Raw genomic sequence first — 21,180 nt, 5'->3', positions numbered from 1 at the left:
GTTGCCAACCAGAGACTGTTGCCAACATTCAAGACTCTCTGCCCAGGGTTTTTGTTTGGAGCTGATCACATAGGCACCCTCTACCTGGCATGTACCCAGATTTCAGGCTCCACAAGGAAAGCTGATGTTCCGCATAAACCGTATTGCTTGCACAGTTCAGGCACAGTGAGACAGTCTTCCTGGTTGTGGAGATGAGGGGGGCCCTCCTGAAATCCAATCCAAGGTACATGCCCTTGACCGGAATCGAACCTGGGACCCTTCAGTCCGCAGGCCGACGCTCTATCCACTGAGCCAAACCGGTCAGGGCACAAGTAGTACATTTTGTTGCAATGTCCTTAAAAGTGCTTTTGTTGCTGTAGTCAGTTTGGCTTAATGGTTAGACTGTGGGCCCTCAGACTGAAGCGTTTCGTGTTCAATTACAGTCAAGGACACGTGTCGTACCTTGATTGCAGGCTTGATCCCTGCCCAGTCTTGTGTGCAGGAGGCAACCAATCACTGTATTTCTCTCTCTCTCTCTCCCTTCCACTCTCTCTAAAAATCAATGGGGGAAAAATTAACAAACAAACAAAAAAGTGCTTTTATTACATTAGCAAGTTCTACTGATACCTGGATGCGGTTGGTTTAGGCCAGGACACCTGCCCTCACTTAAAGCCGTCAGTCACTCTCTTCTCACCTCACCTCATTTAAATTAAGCCCATTTCCTTTCACTCATATTTTCCCCTTTTAGTTTTAGGATTATTTTTTTTAAAATTATATTTTTATTGATTTCAGAGAGGAAGGGAGAGAAAGAGAGAGATAGAAACATCAATGATGAGAGGGAATCATTGATTGGCCGCCTCCTGCAGGTTGGACTGAGCCCACGACCCAGGCATGTGCCCTTGACTGGAATCGAACCTGGGACCCTTTGGTCCGCAGGCTGACGTTCTATCCACCGAGCTGAACCGGCTAGGGCGGATTATTTTTTCTTAAAAGAAAAGAAAAGAATTGGTGAGTTCACTTTGTCTTCTGTTATATTGAACCATCCAGCTCAAGCAACAGAACTAGTTTATTATTCTTGCTTCACACAAAACCCTTTTTATTTTCCTTAGCATTTTATCATAAGTCTCAGCTCACTGAAAGTTTAGCCTTTCTTACACTATTCAGTTAGACTTCTGCCACTTTTAAATTACTTTTTTCCACTCAAGAAAATTTTATTTTTCTCTTTTCCCAAGTTAAGTTTACAGCCTGCTAAACATTTTACCCAAATGTGGGAAAACTGCCTGGAGATACAAAACTCAATAAAATAATTACATGGAAAGAAGAAACAAAGATATCCATTAAAGCAAAGTTACAGAGAGGAAGGGAGAGGGATAGTTAGAAACATCGATGAGAGAGAAATATTAATCAGCTGCCTCCTGCACACCCCCTACTGGGGATGTGCCTGCAACCAAGGTACATGCCTTTGACCAGAATCAAACCTGTGACCCTTCACCTGGGACCCTTCAGTCTGCAGGCCCACGCTCTATCCATTGAGCCAAACCGCTTAGGGCCCCTCTCAGTTTTTCAAGCATCTTCAAAAGATAGGAAAACCTGTAAAACAGAAATCTGATGCTTAATCTGAAGGGTGGTCAGGGCAAGATCTATTCCCACTGTTTACGTATCAGTGCAATCTTTGTGATGTATGTGTAGACCACGGAGTCATGCAACAGTATCTCTCTTGTGCATGTCAAGGCCTAGTGCACCTTCCCTAACATCCCTGGGTGCGTCCTTAGTTACCAGTTTATTATAAAAGGATACAACTCAGGAACAGCCGACTCCGGTGTGGGGCCAGGTGTGCGGAGAGGGAAGGGCTTGGAGCTCCCATGTTCTCCGAGTGCCCCATCTCCCCAATGCCCCGTCTTCCCCAACCCAGAAGCTCCCGATTTATGTTTCTTAGGCAGAATTGGGAGGCATTTCATCAGCATTAGTGCTGGCGACCAGTGGTTTTCTAAGAACCTGTACAGTGAAAAGGCTTTACAATGTACAAGGTGGCAGAGTTCCTGCTGTGTCACTTAGTAACTGGGTGACCTTGCACGTTTTATCTGTAACCCTCACCCCCCGCCCGAGTTACCCTCTCATTTTAAGTGGGATTAGGAACAGTTGCCCGCTTGAATAGTGTTTGGGAACATGTTGTAAACGAAACTCCTACCCAAATGGTTAAGTACTTCTGGAAAACAAAAAAGACCGTGAATTACAGCAGCCGAATGAATGTGCCTGGAGCGAAGCACTGCCGCAGCTGAGACAGACGCTAAGGTAAGCCTCTGGCCGACCCCCAGCCTCCTCCCCAAGAACCTGGGGGGAGGGGAGGGGAGGTCGGAGCCTTCCTCTAAACTAAATTTGCTTTTTAGTTTTATTTTATTTTTTATACTCTTTTTAAAAATATATTTTATTGATTTTTTTGCAGAGAGGAAGGGAGAGGGATAGTTAGAAACATCGATGAGAGAGAAACATCGATCAGCTGCCTCCTGCACACCCCACACTGGGGATGTGCCCGCAACCCAGGTACATGCCCTTTACCGGAATCGAACCTGGGACCCTTCAGTCCGCAGGCCGAGGCTCTATCCACTGAGCCAAACCGGTTAGGGCAAGTCTTGCTTTTTACGTGGCCGTGTTTGACTGTCCTCGTGGAACCTCCCTCCACGGCAGTTATTCGGAGGCACCACGGCCCCTCCGGCCAGTCCCGCCCCGGGTTCCCCACGAACGCCGCCGCGCGGAGGCCCACGGCTGACTCCGCCCCCACCCCACAATGCACCGCTCCACTCCAGCCAGGCCGCGGCTCTGTCACGTGGCGTTCGGCGGCGCGCGCTCCCGCGGGCGCATGCGCAGGAGCCAGCCCCCAGCTATTTTCCTCCGTGGCAGCGGCGGCGAGCGGAAGGGCTTGGGAGCGCCAGTTCCGCCTGTGTGTTCGAGTGGACAAAATGGCGAAGATTGCCAAGACTCACGAAGGTAAGCGGCCTGCCGCCAGTCCCGCGCCTTCCCCGCTGCCCAGCCCGCCGGAGTGGTGCCTCCCTGGGTTCCTGCCTCTCCCCGGGGTTTCTCGTGTGGAGGCCGGGCCCGCGTTCGCCGCCCGGCTCGTCTCCTCGGCGCAGGCCGCGGCCCACGTAATGGCGTCCTGCCTTTGCACCCGACAGGCTCTTTGTTCCGTGTCTGGGGGCTGCGGCTTGGGGCTGGCGTCTCCAACGGGCCAGAGGGCCTCGTTCGCACGGCTCGCTCAGGAGGGTTTCGGGGCGCGGGGTCGGGGAGGGGCGGGGGGCAGAGCGGGCTGGTCTCCGGCGGCCGCCCCCGGCAGCCCGGAGTCTGGTTTAGTCAAGCCGGGGCCCGTTTCTCCTAACCTTGGCTCATCTGTGTCCTCATTTTTTCTTTTTGGTATGAAATGATTTGGGAATAAAATGTCCCCCCCCCTTGATTGCTTTTAGTAAACATTTTTTTCTTTCGAGACTCGTTGTTGGAAGAGGAAAGACACCGTTGCTTTCGGGGTAGCGGATCGTTTTGTGGGAGGCGGGGCACACACCTCGGGGGTCGCTGGGACCGGGCTGGGGCTCACTAGGGGAGCGTGCGGGAGTGGCAGGAAGTAGGGCCGCCTTTTAGGAAGGACGAGGCCGGGGAAGTGGAGCTGCATTCCTGGCTTTCTGACCTGGAGCCTCAAGTTTGCATCCCACGCGAGGCTTCCGAGAGGGTCGCTGTCGTTTCCCGCGCCGTTTCCGGGTGCCTGGCTGGGTCGCCGTGAGCGATGGTGGAGACGAGGCCATCCCTAGTTTCGCAGTCTGGTGGGGAAGCGTTGTCCTCCCGTTACGGGACCAGTGGGTGCTTCAGCGGGAAGCGGCGAGTGCAGGGCAGCTGGGGAACGGAGGAGACGACTCGGCCCTGGTCTGGAGGGGTCGTCTGCTTGAGATTGGGGGTGCGCGTCGGAGCCCGAGATGGTGTCTGGGAGCCTGGCAGGGGGTCGTGGGAGGAAAAGAGGGATGAGACGGGACAGGTTGATGAGGACGGAATGTGAATAGTCGGGTCACCGCAGGAACGGGAGTCCAGCGCTCTGCCGTGGGTGAAACGTGCCCACGAGTTGCAGGGACCTGAATATTCTTGTTGTTGGGTATTTAAGATTGAAACAGGGCTTTCATCGAGACGTGTAGAGGCATTCATTTTTCTCTCTTTAGACCATCTCTCAATCGCGCCTTTTGCAAAATAATTAGAAAACGTAAAGATGTTTCTGTTTCTGTTTCTGTTTATCCAGGAGTGGAGTGTTCATTTGGGGTGTTTTACGGCTTTGGGTACTTGTTTATTGGTACCTTCATCAGAAGGTACTTTTGGACAGGAAATCAAAAGTTCTGGTCGGTTTTCCTGCAGTTTTGGAACCTAGTTTAAAGCTTTGGGCTACAGAAAATTGAAATTTATTGGCCAGAATTGCTGTATTTGGGATTATGCTTTATCGATGTGAATTAACTGATGCCATAAAGTATTGGAACATTCAGTTTAACACCTGAGCACTGTGTAAAAGACACTGTTCATCACTGTGGAGTATAAAGGGGCTGGTAAATGTTTAGTAGAAATACACATGGTATTTACATAGTTTCTTGCTGGAACTTCTAGTCCTTCATGGCTCATCTCTGTTTTCACTTTTTAAGTCATCTTTGATAACCTGGAGCGGAATTAGTTTTGTTCTTTTTTTTTTTTTTTTTTTTAATGCTGGCTGTTAATAGTCCTCTATAATTCTTTATTATATTACCTAGAATATTCTATCATGTTAAGGTTTTCTCTTCCACTTTGAGATTGTTGACTGCAGGAACTGTACCTTGGTATCCCCAAAATCTGGTAAACATGGGTGCTGAATATTTTATCAACATTCACTGAGATTAATTTGTACTGAAAGTATTAAAATAGTGTTACAGCCCTGACTGGTTTGACTCAGTGGAGATAGAGCGTTGGCCTGCGGAGTGAAGGGTCCCAGGTTCGATTCCAGTCAAGGGCATGTACCTTGGTTGCGGGCACATCCCCAGTGTGGGGTGTGCAGGAGGCAGCTGATCGATGTTTCTCTCTCATCGATGTTTCTGACTATCCCTCTCCCTTCCTCTCTGTAAAAAATCAATAAAATATATTTAAAAAAATAGTGTTATAGAAATGACCTTTGAACAATTGGGTAGGTTTGTATACATCTATTTGGCTGAGATAAGTAAGAAGTGGGACTTACTCATAGATTAGATACCTCCTGAGCTGAGAAAAAGGAATTTAAGATTAACATCAAATTAGGGAAGGCTTTGCATGCTGAGCTAGGTTTGACTTTGGCTTTCCATTGAATACGGAATAAAGTGCCCTCCTCCCAGTTACCAGCTTAATTTCTGTTTTATTTATTTTTATTTTTTTAATATATTTTATTGATTTTTTACAGAGAGGAAGGGAGAGAGAGAGAGTTAGAAACATCGATGAGCGAGAAACATCGATCAGCTGCCTCCTGCACATCCCCCACGGGGAGATGTGCCCGCAACCCAGGTACATGCCCTTGACCGAAATCGAACCTGGGACCTTTCAGTCCGCAGGCCGACGCTCTATCCACTGAGCCAAACTGGTTTCGGCTAGATTACTTCTGTTTTAGGAAAGTCATTGGTTGTGGTATATCAAGGACTACCATTCTTCCTTATGCCATTGAATGCAATTGAGGTAGTTGAGAGGGGGACTTGAAATTTTTTTGTTATTGGTGGTGTTTTTGTTTTTTGTTAATCCTCACCCGAGGGTGTTTTTCCATTGGTTTTCAGAGAGGGAAAGAGAGAGAAATATTAATGTGAGAGAAAAACATGGATTGGTTGGTTGCTTCCTGCTGGAGCCGGACCAGAGCCCCGGGCCAGGGAGGAGCCTGCAACCAAGGTATGTGCTCTTGACCGGAATCAAACCTTTTAGAGCTGAAGCTCTATCCACTGAGCCAAACCGGCCATTTTTGATTTAGAGTTGTTCATCATCATGTTATTTAAGTAAAGAAGATCATATAATCTTTTTATCCTAAATAATGCTGCTGGGAAAAACGATTCTTTGTTGTATTTTGTCATTTAAGAAATTTTTAAAAAAATATTTTTATTGCCAGGCCAGCGTGCTTCAGTGGTTGAGTGTTGAGCTATGAACCAGGAGGTTATGGTTCTATTCCCGGTCAGGGCACATGCCCAGGGTTGTGGGCTCGATCACCAGTAGGGGGTGTGCAGGAGGCAGCCGATCAGTGATTCTCTCTCATCATTGATGTTTCTATTTCTCTCTCCTGTTCCCTGCTCCAAACCAGCCAGGGTCCTTGACATCCTCTTAACCAACTTGATTACTTCTTATCTTGATCAGTGTGGCTTATGCTTTCCAGTATTGAAATATTAAAATGAAATAAAAATTTCGGACCTTTTTGCACGTGTCAAATGTAGATAATTATTAGTGTGCATAATCTTGCTATCCAGCAGTTCTTCAGATATTGCTGACTATGGCAAGTGGGGGAATAGTTTTCTGTTTTGGAAAGGAAAAACGGATTATCCAAAAATTCCAGTGGCTTGTTTTGCCACTATCTCTTGAGTAGATATTTTTTGGTATCACAAAGCTGAAAGTTTTTTCTCTCTAATTTTTTGCTTGCAGAATGCCTGAGATAGTTATTTTTTCTGCATGTTCTGAAATTTTGTTTTTCTGTGTTCACTTAGTTATTTTGCTTTGTATACTTTTGTGGTCTTCAGTATGAATATTGCTAGTAAAATAAAAGGGAGAAGTTGCTTAAGGATTTTGAAAAGGATTTTTTCTTCAGAATTTAGTTATTGAATTAATGTTAATCAGGAGTTCATCGTTTAGGAATTGATATCTGTAATTTTCAGTAAAATAATTTACCATTGTTGTTAGTTGTCTTACTGGAATTTTGTTTAAGGGAAAGGCTGAGAGGTGAGATATTTTTCTGGATGTCTTTTAGAAGTCTCATTTGAAAAATCCTTGCTCATCAATTGCACTGGCTGTGCAGAATGGATAACACTTATGGACCTGACTAAAAAGTGTCAGTGAATGGTTAACATCCAAAGGCTATGCTCTGTAACATGTAATGAACAATGATTAAAAGATTGCAAACAATATGAATTTAAAATTAAGAATAAAAACACATCAAGGAGGAGGAAATGCTACAAGCTGGAGTTAGCAGTATCTGGGGCATAGATATAAAAGGCACAGAAGGGTAAATGAGTAGTAGAGGGACAGAATTTGGTTGTATGAGGTGTGACCAGTGGTGGTTAATCTCAGTTTACTTAGGTCTTAGTTTAAAATGCAAATAATAGATAAGATGTTACCCATAGTTCTGAGGTACTATTTTTTGATGTCAAACTGAACTGCCAGATAAAATTTGATGTATTTGTTAGACAAGTGTAATTTTAGCATTGCATTTTTCTGACTTAAAAGTAACGTAGTAGCCCTAGGCGGTGCTCTCAGTAGATAGAGCGTCAGCCTGTGGACCAGAGGGTCCTGGTTTGATTCTGGTCAGGGGCACGTGCCTCGGTGGTAGGTTCCTCCCGGGCCCAGGCCCTGTCGGGGCTCGTGCAGGCGGCAACCAATTGGTGTGTGTTTCTCTCACATTGATGTTTCTCTGTCTTTCCCTCTCTCTAAAAATCAATGGAAAAATATCCTTGGATGAGGATTAAAAATTTTTTTTTAAAGTAATGTAATTTTTTTAAAGGAAACACTATTATCTTCATTGAGATATGCTTTTCATTGATTCTAGAGAGAAAAGTACAAGGAGAGAGAGAAATCTACGTGAGAGAAACATCGATTGGTTGCTTCCCATATGCCTTCCTGAGATCCAACCCGAACCTTGCGTATGTGTCCTGACCAGGAATTGAACTTGTGACCCTTCGGTGCGCAGGACAACACTTCAGCCAGCCAGTGCTATAGTAACTTTTAAGTAAATGGAAATAATTTTTAAAAAATACTTTATTGATTTTTTACAGAGAGGAAGGGAAAGGGATAGAGAGTTAGAAACATCTATGAGAGAGAAACATCGATCAGTGAAGGTACATGCCCTTGACTGGAATCGAACCTGGGACCCTTCACTCCTCAGGCCAACGCTCTGTCCACTGAGCCAAACCGGTCAGGGCTGGAAATAATTTTTTGAATGAATTGAGATTTCAAATGGGCTAGCTCACAAATTTATTAATTAATTCACACTTAATTAATATTGACCTTCTAGGGAAGGATTTGTTTTCTGGTGGTTGAAATGTTTCTAAGATCAGAATTCCCTTCCAAAAAGGGGGGGAGTTTTAGTTGAATAATGACATTTCTGTAGATAATTGGAGCAAGTTTAGTTTTTTAAAAAGCATGTCTATATCTTAACATGTAGAAGATTTTACATTACCTAATCAATTAACAAGATCAGTAAAGCCAGAAAAGAAAAAAAATGACAAAGATTCAGAAGAGTTGGAACTTTTGAGGTTAAAGATATTTCATAAAAGATCTAAGAATTTTGAGATTTGGGTACAAACTGGGGCTGCTAGCTCAGTAGTAATAGTAAACCTGTTCCATTACTTTGAGTTTCTGAGACTTGTTCTCACTCTTGTAGGGAAATGTGCCTGCCCCAGCTGTGCCTTAGACTAGGTACTCTTATTCCATTTTCTCTGCACCCATCTTTGGAACTACAGAGGGTTTTCTCCCTTAGCGTGGGGTTGGGATGAGCATTTGAATCTTTCCCCTTTTGGATCCTTGCAAACTAATAAATTAGCTTTTTTTTTTTTAATTTTGTTTTATTGCTTAAAGTATTACAAAGAGTATTATATATGTCTCTCCCCCCCCCCCCCGACATTCAATAAATTAGCTTTTTAAAGTAGCTGGTATTGCCCTGGCCGGTTTGGCTCAGTGGATGGAGCATCGGTCTGCGGACTGAGGGGTCCCGGGTTCAATTCCGGTCAGGGGCGTGTGCCTTGGTTGCGGGCACATCCCCGGTGGGGGGCGTGCAGGAGGCAGCTGGTTGATGTTTCTCTCATCGATGTTTCTGGCTCTCTGTCCCTCTCCCGTCTTCTCTATGGGGGATCAATAAAATATTTTTTAAAAAAATTAAAGTAGCTGGTATTAAGGTGTAATTCAGTTGAAGGTAATGATCTAGCAAAAATGAAAGCATCAGTTAGGCTACAGAAATCACTGGCAGTAAATACTTTGTTTCTTTCCGCCGCCCTGTGTTATCCAGATAATTAAAATGAAACATTTAAACATTTAAAATTGTAATTTAAAGTTACCTGGTGTCAGGAAAGGCTAAAAAAATTGGGAGGACTCATCTGTATTTGAAGAACATAAAGACATGACAATTAAGTGCAATGCCTGGCTCTTGCTTGAATTGTGGATCAATTGTGGAAAAGGATGTTTGTTACTAGGACAATTGGGGAGATAAGCTAGATAATATATTAGATGATAATGTTATTAAGGTTTAACATGCTCATTTCTTGAGCATGTTAAATCTGTTGTGGTTATTTATATAAGAGAATGTCCTAGATCTGGAAATAGATGCAGAAATATTAGGAGTTTTAAATGGTTTAGAAAAGTTATATGTACACACATTTGCTTTATCTCATATAGACACAATTGATGAATACAGATAAGTGTATGTGAGTGTTCACTGTATTTTAATTTTTCCTACTCTTGACAAAATTAAAAATTGAGAAGTTTGGGGGGCATTTGAGGAGAGTTGATTCGTCATTCACCAGATGTCGGTCTTCTAAATACTAGACCTGTGAATAGAAAACATGGTGCTTGGGGAGGTGGGGGTGGTGATTTAATCCTTTAAAAAAAACCTTTATGTTGTAGGAAACTGAGGTACACATGTTTAAATGAAGTATTAATTAGTAGAGAAAGAACCTTTCTTTGAAGGCAGATGTTTTGATTTCAGATCTCAGACTTTATAAAAAATCATAGTTATACACACTTTTTTTCCAACCTTTATTTTTTGTGTATTGGTTTTAGAGAGAGAGGGAGGGTGGGAGAGAGAGGAAGAGGAAGAGAAACATTGATTTGTTGCTTCACTTATTTGTTGCATTCGTTGATTGTTGTTTGTGCCCTGACTGCGGATTGAACCCCGAAACGTTAGCACATCAGGACCGTGCTCCAATCAACTAAGTTCTACCCGGCCAGGGCTAGATCTCAGACTCTAATCATGAACTAATAAGTGTAATGATGGTTGCAGCCAAATTATGCAGAGTTCTGAATTCCATGCTTAAGAATTTAGATTGCCCTTTATTTTACTGTTCACAGTGTGAGCCTAGCTGTTTAGGACATGACTTGGGAGCGTGTTAGGAATGCAGAAAGTTGAGTGTGATCCAGGCCTACTGCATTTTAACAAAATCTGTAGACAATTCGTTTCGCGTTCAAGTTTGAGGACCACTTTCCATAGTGTTGTTTTTATATTTTTGATAGTGTTGAGTTTAGAATAATCTTGAGTGTTATTGTTTGTCCCTAGTCAATATTGACAGTATTATTTTTTAAGTTGGAGAAAGGTTTAGAATTCAACAGTAATTTAATAAACGTTGGTAACCCATTCTTAATGTAAGAGTAATTTGTTGTTCTGTATGGGAGTATTTATTGTCTATTGATTTGGAGATATATTAAATGTATTAAAAATCAATGCTTTATATAGTTATAGTTCTAACCCTTTATATGGTATAATTATTTTAGTTTGTATATTTAGAAGAGTATCCTAAATAATACCTAGTAGGGAAATGCATTATGTTGAGGGCTCTTTGGAAATGAAATTAAAGTCTGTGTTAACTTTCTTACAGATATCGAAGCACAGATTCGAGAAATTCAAGGCAAGAAGGCAGCTCTTGATGAAGCTCAAGGAGTGGGCCTTGATTCTACAGGTTATTATGACCAGGAAATATATGGTGGAAGTGACAGCAGATTTGCTGGGTATGTGACATCAATTGCTGCAACTGAACTTGAAGATGTAAGTACAAAGTGTACAAGAGTCAAGCATTTTTAATTTTCTTTGGGTGGAGAGCAAGAAATATAAAGGTATTTTCTCTTTGAGTCATCTGGCTTAATCTGCAGACATTTTGGAAATTGGGAGATATTCCTTTTGGAGGATAAAACTTTTGAAAGAATCCTTCCTCCAAATAAAAATAATAAAAACAGCGATTTAAACAGAAAGAATCCTTCCTCTTAGTTCTGAACCATTATGTTCATCTAGCAAAGCACCTACAAATCATTAATTGTATAAAGGAAATCCTTACTACTGAGCTCTGTTTAGAGTAACCCACATGGGAAGTGACTTCATAGTGAGCAGCCATCTGTCCTTGTGACCTGAATCTGACTTGTGCTTAGTGCTGTTTTGTTATTGATATTATTAATGGATTCTTCGTGCCTGTTTCAGTTATTCTGGAGGGTGACCACTTTCATTTTGAAATACATCTGAGTGTTTTTATATATTCCCATAGCTTACATTTTGTCAGATCATCTCAAACATCCAAATATGGTGAAATAGCTATCCCTTTTTTGTATGTTTCAGTAATAGACATTTTATGGATATAGGTTATGAAACTTGTTATTTTTTTGACACTCAAGCCACATTTTATTTTGTAGTTGGCACTTTTTAAAAAGTAAATTAGAAAGTTGCAAAGGTAAAATTTCTAGAAGCCTATCATACCTTCTGGTAAGAGATAGTGGTAGCTATATGTTCCAGAAACTGAAGGAGAAATTGTTTCATTTTTAAATCAGTGGTAAGATCTTGAGAGTTACCCACTGTTGTATTTCTTACACTCGTAAAATAATACAACACTTTCTGCTTAAATATTATTACAAGGGAAACAAGTACATTTAAAACATTATCTTTTACTTGTTTCTGTGGTTAAATCATGTTAACAAACAAACAAACAAACAAACACAAAAGGAAAGTGGAGATTTTTAAATAAACTTTAGTTTCCAAATGTGAAAAACAAATTTCATCATGCCCTCTCTGAGAAAACAAAATGCTCAGGTTTTTCTAGTTCATACTTACTTTATTTTAATTGGCTTCCACAGAAAGCATTTCTTGTTTAATATTTTTAAATGAGTAAAAACTAAGGTTAATTTCTTTAATAACTTTTTTTGAGTTGAAAACTCACATGTTTATAAGTTCTGTGAACAAGGGTTTAGACCTCACACTGTCAGTAAGTCTTTAGATTTCATGTTGAATCTTAGTATAATTTTTCTTACTTTTAAATTCTGATGTTTTGTTTATGGCTTTCTGGTGGCATTTTATTGCAGGATGACGATGACTACTCATCATCTACAAGTTTGCTTGGTCAGAAGAAGCCAGGATATCATGCCCCTGTGGCATTGCTTAATGATATACCACAGTCAACAGAACAGGTGACTTTTTTCTTTTTTGTTAAATCCAGAGTTTACTCAGCTAAAGAAAACTGTCTCAATTCCCATGGAAGCCCATATATTTTAAGAGTAAGGTTATTAGAATGTTTTGAGGAGAGTTGATTTGGTAAAGTTATTAATTTCTTTTTAAATGCTGACCCAAGGATATTTTTCCATGGATTTTAGAGAGAGTGGAAGGGAGGGCGAGAGACAGAGAGACACATTGATTGGTTGCCTTCTGCCCGTGCCCTGACCTGGGCTAAGAATCAAGCCTGCAACCGAGGCATGTGCCCTTGACTGGAATCGAACCCGTGACCGTTTAGTCTGCAGGTTGGCGCTTTATCCATTGAGCCAAACCAGCTGGGGCAATACTTAGCAAATTTTATAAAGGTAATCATTTTATGAAGACTTGAACTATGGAAATACGGATGGGTATTTTTTTCATTTCTATGTTACTTATTTTTTCATATTAATACTTATCTCTAAAATTAATATTTCTTTTATTAATAGGCATTTATTAAACATTTTACATGTTTTATAATGTTCCGCTTTTTGTTTAAGATATTCTGTTTGGTTTTTTAATAAAGTGGGTATTAAGTTGGACATCCCTCTTTTCAGTATGATCCATTTGCTGAGCACCGACCTCCAAAGATTGCTGACCGGGAAGATGAATACAAAAAGCACAGGCGGACCATGATAATTTCCCCAGAGCGTCTTGATCCTTTTGCAGATGGTAATTCTTTCCCACTTTTCTTTAGTATTCACGAATTTGCTTGTATTAAGCTCTCTTTAGCCCTTTGATTTTTTTTGGCATGCTTATGAATTTGCTTTTCTTTTTAAAAATCCCCCTTATTATAGATGTGTATAGATTTGGTTGAAGTCAAAGATGCCATATTCTTCATCTTTATAATACAAGTTTTCTTTCCAGGTAGAAGGACAAGAAAATAATGAGCCAATGCCATAGAAACGCAAAGGGTTAAAGGTTTTTCTTTTACTTTTGTTTTGGGTACGCTTTCTATACTTGGAACAAATGTGTTTTTCTGGTCAAAATACTTTCAAATTCTTGAAAGTTTTCATTCCAAATCCTAGATTTTAGGATTGTTACTTTTGAGAAACTTTCTCACATTAGAGCTCCCCTCATATTTCTCTAAATATAGTTTAGTAAGTGCACCTACTTTGCTTTAAGCATACTTAAAATTAAAACAAAAGTATGTATACAAAGGCTTTGATATTTTTAATAGTTGGAGTCTGTTTTGCTAATTTTAGTGTGCAGGTCAGCACAGGGGGCATAGTGAGCCTGATGGATGCTTTCCTCGGGTGAGTTTCAAAATCAAAATTAGGTGCCTGTTTTTTAAAATTGAGATTCTGCTGCAGGTTTACAAATTAGACTTTCAGCCTGCATGAATTAGTAGGGATATTCTTTTTTTACTTGCATAATTGTAATTGATTTAAACATGTATGTCAGAATTCACAGGCCCATACTAACTGTCCTTAATTTCTTTCCTACAGCAGTACTGCTATATGCCAGTCCTGTCTGCATTCTTAAGGGTGCAGTTCAACACATCCTCTCTAGATTATGGTGAAAAAGTATTCCAAAGGAAGTCTTATCAGAGCTAGTGTCAGAAAGAATGACACTACCAATTGGGCATGATCTTCAGCATAGGAAATGTCTTAGAATTTTATTATTTTATTTTTCTTAAATTGTGATGCTATACTACCGTATAGCTAATTATCACATTTTATAAAACATAGTGTTCCTCTGTGAATCTTGTTATATACTGTTTGGGCTTCTTTAAGATATTTTGAAGTTTGAAAAGCAAATACTGAAACTTGAACCAAGAGACTAACACATCTCTTTGTATGCCACTTCTCTTCTATGTGCATCATAATAACTGGTAGAAAGTAATATATTCAAGTAATATATTTTCATTTGTAATCATACTTTCTAAAGATAAAAATGTTTCTGGGTCAACAAAACTTTAACAAGCATGAAGCCCTTTTTTAGTAACCTGACATGAGAATAAGATTATAGGTATATTTTAAAAAATCAGATTTGCTAAACTATAACTGCTTTAGAACATTGTATGAAGAACTTACCTAGTTATAGTTATTTGTAGTTAGGATTTTAACAGCTTGCAACAGGTAATGTTTTGAATATAAATATCTTTCCAAAGTGTTACTAATGGTAAAGAGATAATTTTCTAGGCTTCTATTCTGCTGCTTGAAGTCAGAACTGCTGATGGAGACAAAGGCACGAAAGTGTACGTATTCCGGATTAGCAACCCAGGAACCCATCACTTCTGAAGACTAAACTGTGCTGTCATTTTGCTTTTATATGCATTAAAATATTTGTTTTAAACTGCTGTAGATGTTTGTGTTCAAACAGGTTAAATTGATCAGCAAACTCAATAAAAAGTAAGATGTATAATTATTAAAAAGTTTTCCATCAAAAAATAAATTAAATGATATGGAATAACATAATATTAGAGCAGGGCAGATAAATCAGTTGAACCTAATTATAGTTTATTTATTGTACTCTTGTCCTGTTGCTGTTCTTTTCTGCAGGAGGGAAGACCCCTGATCCTAAAATGAATGCTAGAACTTACATGGATGTAATGCGAGAGCAGCATTTGACTAAAGAAGAGGTATGAACCTGCTCTTTATTTTAATGGTTGTGAAAGACTAGAAATAAAGCTGAGATTGAGAGACTTACATTTCCTTTTCATTTGCTGAACAAGTAATTCAGTATTATTAATAAAAGTAAAGCTGAGACAGAACCTTACCCAAAATTCGACCACCTCCCGTGTTGAGCTTTTTTTCTGTCCTTTTCTAGTCTCTGCCCCTTGGCCATACACACACATATGTTTCTTCTAGTGACTGTTTCCGTGGGGAGGATGATAGTGTGTACCTGAAGCCAGTGTGTAAGGAGAAAGCCAAGTAGCTAAACCATTCCTTGAAAAACCTCTAATTCTCCCATAAAATTGAGTTTGGATATGGTTGGAGAATTCTGAAGAATTCCTGCTGGCTTACAGAAATTGCTTCATTTTGTTTCAGTAGTTAGCCTTCATAACTTTATTATGAATACATAATGAATTGTCTAAATTAAGTGGGGTGATGGAAATTAAATGCATTTGTTGGGATGTTATATATAATATTTACATAATTAAAATCATAATTTAAAATTTTTCACTTTTTACCACTTTTCTACCTTGTTACATATTCTGATTTGCTGTTTATATGAGTTTTAAATAAAACTTTTTTTCAATGGAAGCATTTTAGTTCTCTACCATTGGCTGAAGATTTGCTTCACTGTCTAGAGTAGGGTGCTCTGTTATAAATTCTGTACTTGCTCATCTACTGTGCAGAAGGACATTGTATGAAACGAAATACAGAGAAGAGGGAAAATAAGACCAGGACTACCACTAGCATAGGAAGGAGAGTGAGTGAAGAATGACATGACGTTAAATAGAAATGTTTGTACTAATGATATGAAAATATGTTGAAAACGTTTTAAAGATACTCAGTGATTATTCAATTATTTTCAGAGAGAAATTAGGCAACAACTAGCAGAGAAAGCTAAAGCTGGAGAACTGAAAGTCGTCAATGGAGCAGCAGCGTCCCAGCCTCCCTCAAAACGAAAACGCCGTTGGGATCAAACAGCTGATCAGACTCCTGGTGCCACTCCCAAAAAGCTGTCAAGTTGGGATCAAGCAGAGGTGGTTACATTGTATTTTTTAATACTATTATAATTTTTTTTTCTCTCACATGAAATGTATTGTCTGCTTTCATGACAATAGCAGACTGGGTGGCTTAAGAAACAGATAGACACACACACACACACATATTTTTTAAATATATTTTATTGATTTTTTACAGAGAGGAAAGGATAAGGATAGAGAGTTAGAAATATCGATCCGCTGTCTCCTGCACACCCCCTACTGGGGATGTGCCCGCAACCAAGGTACATGCCCTTGACCAGAATCGAACCTGGGACCCTTCAGTCCCCAGGCCAATGCTCTATCCAGTGAGCCAAACTGGCTAGGGCAGACATACATTTTCTTATAGTTCTGGAAGATCAAGGTGCCAACATTTTGAACAAATTACGTGCTTTACTCACCTAATGGAAAATTTCCCAACCCTAACTAATACATAGAATCTTTTTAAAGGGAAAAATAACGAGTTTTAAATTTACTGTATTTATGCAAGTTTGCAAACAAAGCTAGCTAGAACTTTTTTTTTTTTTAATATTTTATTGATTTTTTTACAGAGAGGAAGAGAGATAGGGAGTTAGAGACATCGATGAGAGAGAAACATCGATCAGCCGCCTCCTGCACATCTCCTATAGGGGATGTGCCCGCAACCCAGGTACATGCCCCCGACCGGAATCGAACCCGGGACCCTTCAGTCTGCAGGCCAACGCTCTATCCACTGAGCCAAACCGGTTTTGGCATAGCTAGAACTCTTAATGTCGGGTAGAGCATCCAATTTTAAAACAAATACATAGAAAGTATAGTACAAAACCTATAGAATATTTATGTCATTATTTAAATACAAATCACACTGAATCACCTAATGTGTTGCTACATATGGTATTGTCTGTACTGTGCAGTCTCTTTTGCTATCACTTGCTTATCTTCCATCCTCCCTTACTATTTAGTCTCTCGATGTAAATTGCTGTGGAACCTTTGATTACTTAAATCCACTTCCAATTTTTTTTCACCGATCTTGCTAGCATCAGTTAGAGGAGTAATGCAAATGTGATCGTAAATATAAATTAATCTTAAGGATTGAAATTGTGTTGCAATATTTAGCTGTAATTACCCACATGATCCAAAATGTCTTATATTAATCAAATATATAAACACAGAATGAAGGAAAACACAAAAATAGTGTTTCTTGGTGAAAATTCAGTAGGTTTGAGAACTACTTATATAATACTGAAATTCTTTGATTGCAGATCTAGACAGAGAAACCTTTGTGCCTTTCCCAAAGTCACGGAGCTAGTAATGGCAAAACTAAGTTTCATACTTAGAATGCAATATTTTTAAAATAAGGGCTTCCTTCACTGCTCCAAATTAAAACTTTAAATTGTGGTTAGTCGTAAACGTATTTGCTAGAAAGAACGTATTATTTATTTTTCTTTTTTGAAAGTACATATCTTTTAAACAGAATGATAATCTATTCTAACTTTTAATTATAGAGAATAGCTCTAGCCGGTTTGGTTCAGTGGATAGAGCAAGCATGTCAAGATCAAAAGGCTAACATGGGCCAAATAAACAAGGTTTAAGTTTATGTGGGCCGCAAAAAAACAAAAGCTTCAATTTTCACAGAAACGTAGGTTTATTTTGATAAGAGACATGCTGACTACAAAGGGCTGAAATACATGAGCCATTGTTAACATAAAATAATAGAACATTTTAATTAATATTTTTTTCTTGAACATTAACTTACCAAACACTGAATAACTGCACAGATTAATAAGCGTAACACAAATAAACCTATTTTTCATGTTCTCCGAAAGTGAAATACTTCCTGTTGTGCACACCAAACAAGCCAGTACAAGACTAATGACGTGGCTGCTAAAATATTCGCTGCTGGTATTAGTGGAGAGAAATGGTGTGCCTGTGCGGAAGGGATATGAATGCAACACGATTATAGTAATCAGTTATTAGTGAACGCTGTAATAATTATGCGTAACAGGATATTGTAAAAAATTAAGTTATGAAATTTTTATTGAAACGTTTCTTACATACCGTTACATTGGCTGGGCTACAAAAATATTCATGGGCCACATGTTTGACATGCTTGGGATAGAGCGTTGGCCTGCAGACCATAGGGTCCTGGGTTCAATTCCGGTCAGGGGTGCATACCTTAGTTGCAGGCTTCTCCCTGGCCCCGGGCCTTATTCTGGGCCCATGCAGGAGGCAGCCAATTGACGTGTTTCTCTCACATTGATGTTTCTCTCTCTTTCACTGGCCCTGGCCCTGGTCAGAGGCGGTCAATCGGTGTGTTTCACATCGATGTTTCTCCCTGTCTTTCCCTCTTCCACTCTACCTAAAAATCAATGGAAAAGTGTCCTCAGTGAGGCTTAACAAAAAAAAATAAAAGACATAAATAAAAGATCCTCTGATGAGTATTAATAAATAAATATAAATAAATAAATAAATTTAACAAATTATGGAGAAAGGAACTAAAGCATTTGTTAAAATTTTTTTTAGTGTTTATTGGGGTTACATTGGTTAATAAAGTTATATAGGTTTCAAGTGTACAATTCTATAATACAACGTCTTACATATTTTATTGTGATTACCACCCCAAATCAAGTCTTTTTTCATTATCATCATTTATCTCCCATTTACCCTCTTCTACCTTCCTTAGCCCCCTTTCCCTCTGGTAATCATCATACCGTTGACCCTGCCCCCCACCTTCCTCCCCTGACAGTTGTCAGTCTGTTCTCTGTATCTATGAGTCTGTTTCTGTTTTGTTTGTTTATTTTGTTCATTAGATTCCACATATAAGTGAGATCACATTTAAAATCTAACAGAAATTTTTTAGTTATTTTTATGTGGGTGTGTAGCTGTGTGAAATAAAATGTGTTTGTTCTGTTAAGACCCCTGGACATACCCCTTCCTTAAGATGGGATGAGACACCAGGTCGTGCAAAGGGAAGTGAGACTCCTGGAGCAACCCCAGGCTCAAAAATATGGGATCCTACACCAAGTCACACACCAGCGGGAGCTGCTACTCCTGGACGTGGGGATACACCAGGCCATGCAACACCAGGCCACGGAGGCGCAACTTCCAGTGCTCGTAAAAACCGATGGGATGAGACCCCCAAGACGGAAAGAGGTACTTCTACTGGAGTCTGGCATTGTTTGGGTGAAATACTGACTTGATGAGTGGTGTATTTATAGCTCCAAATCTGTTCTATTCTGGTTAGATAAGCAAATAACCTGCTGCTTTAGGGATAGATGAATAGCTGAGCAGTGGGGCAGGTGGCAGGGGTGGGCTAGAAGGGGGTCAATGGAGGGATAAAAGGGGACATATGTAATACTTTGAACAATAAATACTTAAAAAAACAACTGAGCAGATCAAATGCCTAATTCTTTTCCTTTCTTGAGGAGATTTAAAATTTAAGAAAAACATTAGGAAGAAGTAAAGTTTGTAGGTCATAACCTTTTTTTTATTGTGTAAAGTATATATAACATGAAATTTACCATTTTAAGTGTACAAGTAAGTGGCATTAAGTACATTCACAGTGTTGTGCAACCATCACCAGTATTCATTTCTAGAACTTTTTCATCATCCCAAACAGAAATTCCATATCCATAAAGTAATAACTCCCCATTTTTGTCTCTTTAAACTCTGTTCTACTTTCTGTATTTATGACTTTTCCCAAGTCTTTTTTTGTATTAACCCTTTATTTTTTTTTCATTTTATTTTATTTTTTTAAAAATATATTTTATTGATTTTTTACAGAGAGGAAGGAAGAGAGATAGTTAGAAACATCAATGAGAGAGAAACATCGATCAGCTGCCTCCTGCACATCTCCCACTGAGGATGTGCCCGCAACCCAGGTACATGCCCTTGACCGGAATCGAACCTGGGACCTTTGAGTCCGCAGGCCGACACTCCATCCACTGAGCCAAACCGGTTTCGGCTGTATTAACCCTTTAAAGCCATATTTCTTTAACTGTTTATGAGAGCTGTGGCAAGTTAAGATTTCGTAGTACATCTGCTGTATTAAAATTTATTTACAGCCCTGGCTGGTTTGGCTCAATGGATAGAGCGTTGGCTTGTGGACTGAAGGATCCTGGGTTCTGTTCTGGTCAGGGGCACATGCCTAGGTTGCAGGCTCGATCCCCAGTTGGGGTGTGCAGGAGGCAGCCAATCAAAGATTCTCTCTCATCATTGATGTTTCTATCTCTCTCGTTTCCTCTCTGAAATCAATAAAAATATTTTTAAAAAATTTATTTGCAGAATATTTAATGATATGGGAGAGAACTTGCCATGCAATGGATGAAAGAAGCAATATAGAATTTACACACAAAACAAGCTCAGCTGTATATCTCAGCTGTATGGGGAAATGAAAAGAGTGGTTGTGATATTAAGGGTGGTTAAAAAATACTTTGTTTTCCCATTTCTTAATGTTTGCTAGGTATTGTTTCTATAGTCAGTGGAAAAGGAACAAAAATTAGTGAAGGGGGAGGATAAATATGAAACATTTAAACCTAAAATGGGCCTGCATTTTAGGAATATTCTGCTTTTGAAATTGATCACCTTGAGTATGTTAGCTGTTTGAGAATAAAAAGTAAATTTTTGATGCTTAAAACTTTAGACATTAACACTTTTTTTTTTTTTTTTTTTTTTTTTTTAAGATACTCCTGGGCATGGAAGTGGATGGGCTGAGACGCCTCGAACAGATCGAGGTGGAGATTCAATTGGTGAAACACCCACTCCTGGAGCCAGTAAAAGGAAATCACGTTGGGATGAAACACCAGCTAGTCAGATGGGTGGAAGCACTCCTGTTCTGACCCCGGGGAAAACACCAATTGGCACACCAGCCATGAACATGGCTACCCCTACTCCAGGTCACATAATGAGTATGACTCCTGAACAGCTTCAGGCTTGGCGTTGGGAGAGAGAAATTGATGAGAGAAATCGCCCACTTTCTGATGAAGAATTAGATGCTATGTTTCCAGAAGGATATAAGGTAATAACATGGAATATGAATGTGGTGGTTTTTAGGATATAAAATAGGAATTTTAAGTATTCTTTCAAGAAATTCATAAGTCAGGTTTGCACTGGCCTTGTCTAAACTTACTACTATCATTACATTCTTTTAGCT

The 21,180-nt window shown here is 39.8% G+C and overlaps 1 protein-coding gene across 4 annotated transcripts in view; it reads left to right on the top strand.

Moving 5' to 3' along the window:
- The first annotated feature begins 2,882 nt into the window (after positions 1-2,882).
- SF3B1 (splicing factor 3b subunit 1) overlaps positions 2,883-21,180 on the top strand; it is a 32,553-nt gene continuing 14,255 nt past the window's right edge. The window contains exons 1-9 of one of the 4 annotated variants that reach the window (XR_013996216.1): positions 2,883-2,964; positions 10,767-10,933; positions 12,232-12,336; positions 12,952-13,066; positions 14,539-14,594; positions 14,899-14,978; positions 15,879-16,049; positions 18,944-19,181; positions 20,711-21,045. Coding sequence is in view for 3 of the 4 variants with exons in the window: in XM_081095343.1 (XP_080951469.1) it covers positions 2,937-2,964; positions 10,767-10,933; positions 12,232-12,336; positions 12,952-13,066; positions 14,899-14,978; positions 15,879-16,049; positions 18,944-19,181; positions 20,711-21,045 (1,239 nt within the window). In the remaining variant the exon portion in view is untranslated. Of the gene's footprint in view, positions 2,965-10,766; positions 10,934-12,231; positions 12,337-12,951; positions 13,067-13,521; positions 14,689-14,898; positions 14,979-15,878; positions 16,050-18,943; positions 19,182-20,710; positions 21,046-21,180 lie in introns of those variants that run through there. The other 3 variants (XM_081095343.1, XM_081095345.1, XM_081095344.1) reach the window with 3 other exon arrangements.

The sequence above is a fragment of the Myotis nattereri genome (genome assembly GCF_964212035.1).
Source record: "Myotis nattereri genome assembly, chromosome: 7".
Classification (NCBI taxonomy): Eukaryota; Metazoa; Chordata; class Mammalia; order Chiroptera; family Vespertilionidae; genus Myotis; species Myotis nattereri.
The sequence above is the reverse complement of the archived record's forward strand: the minus strand, read 5'-3'. Positions and strand labels throughout refer to the sequence as shown.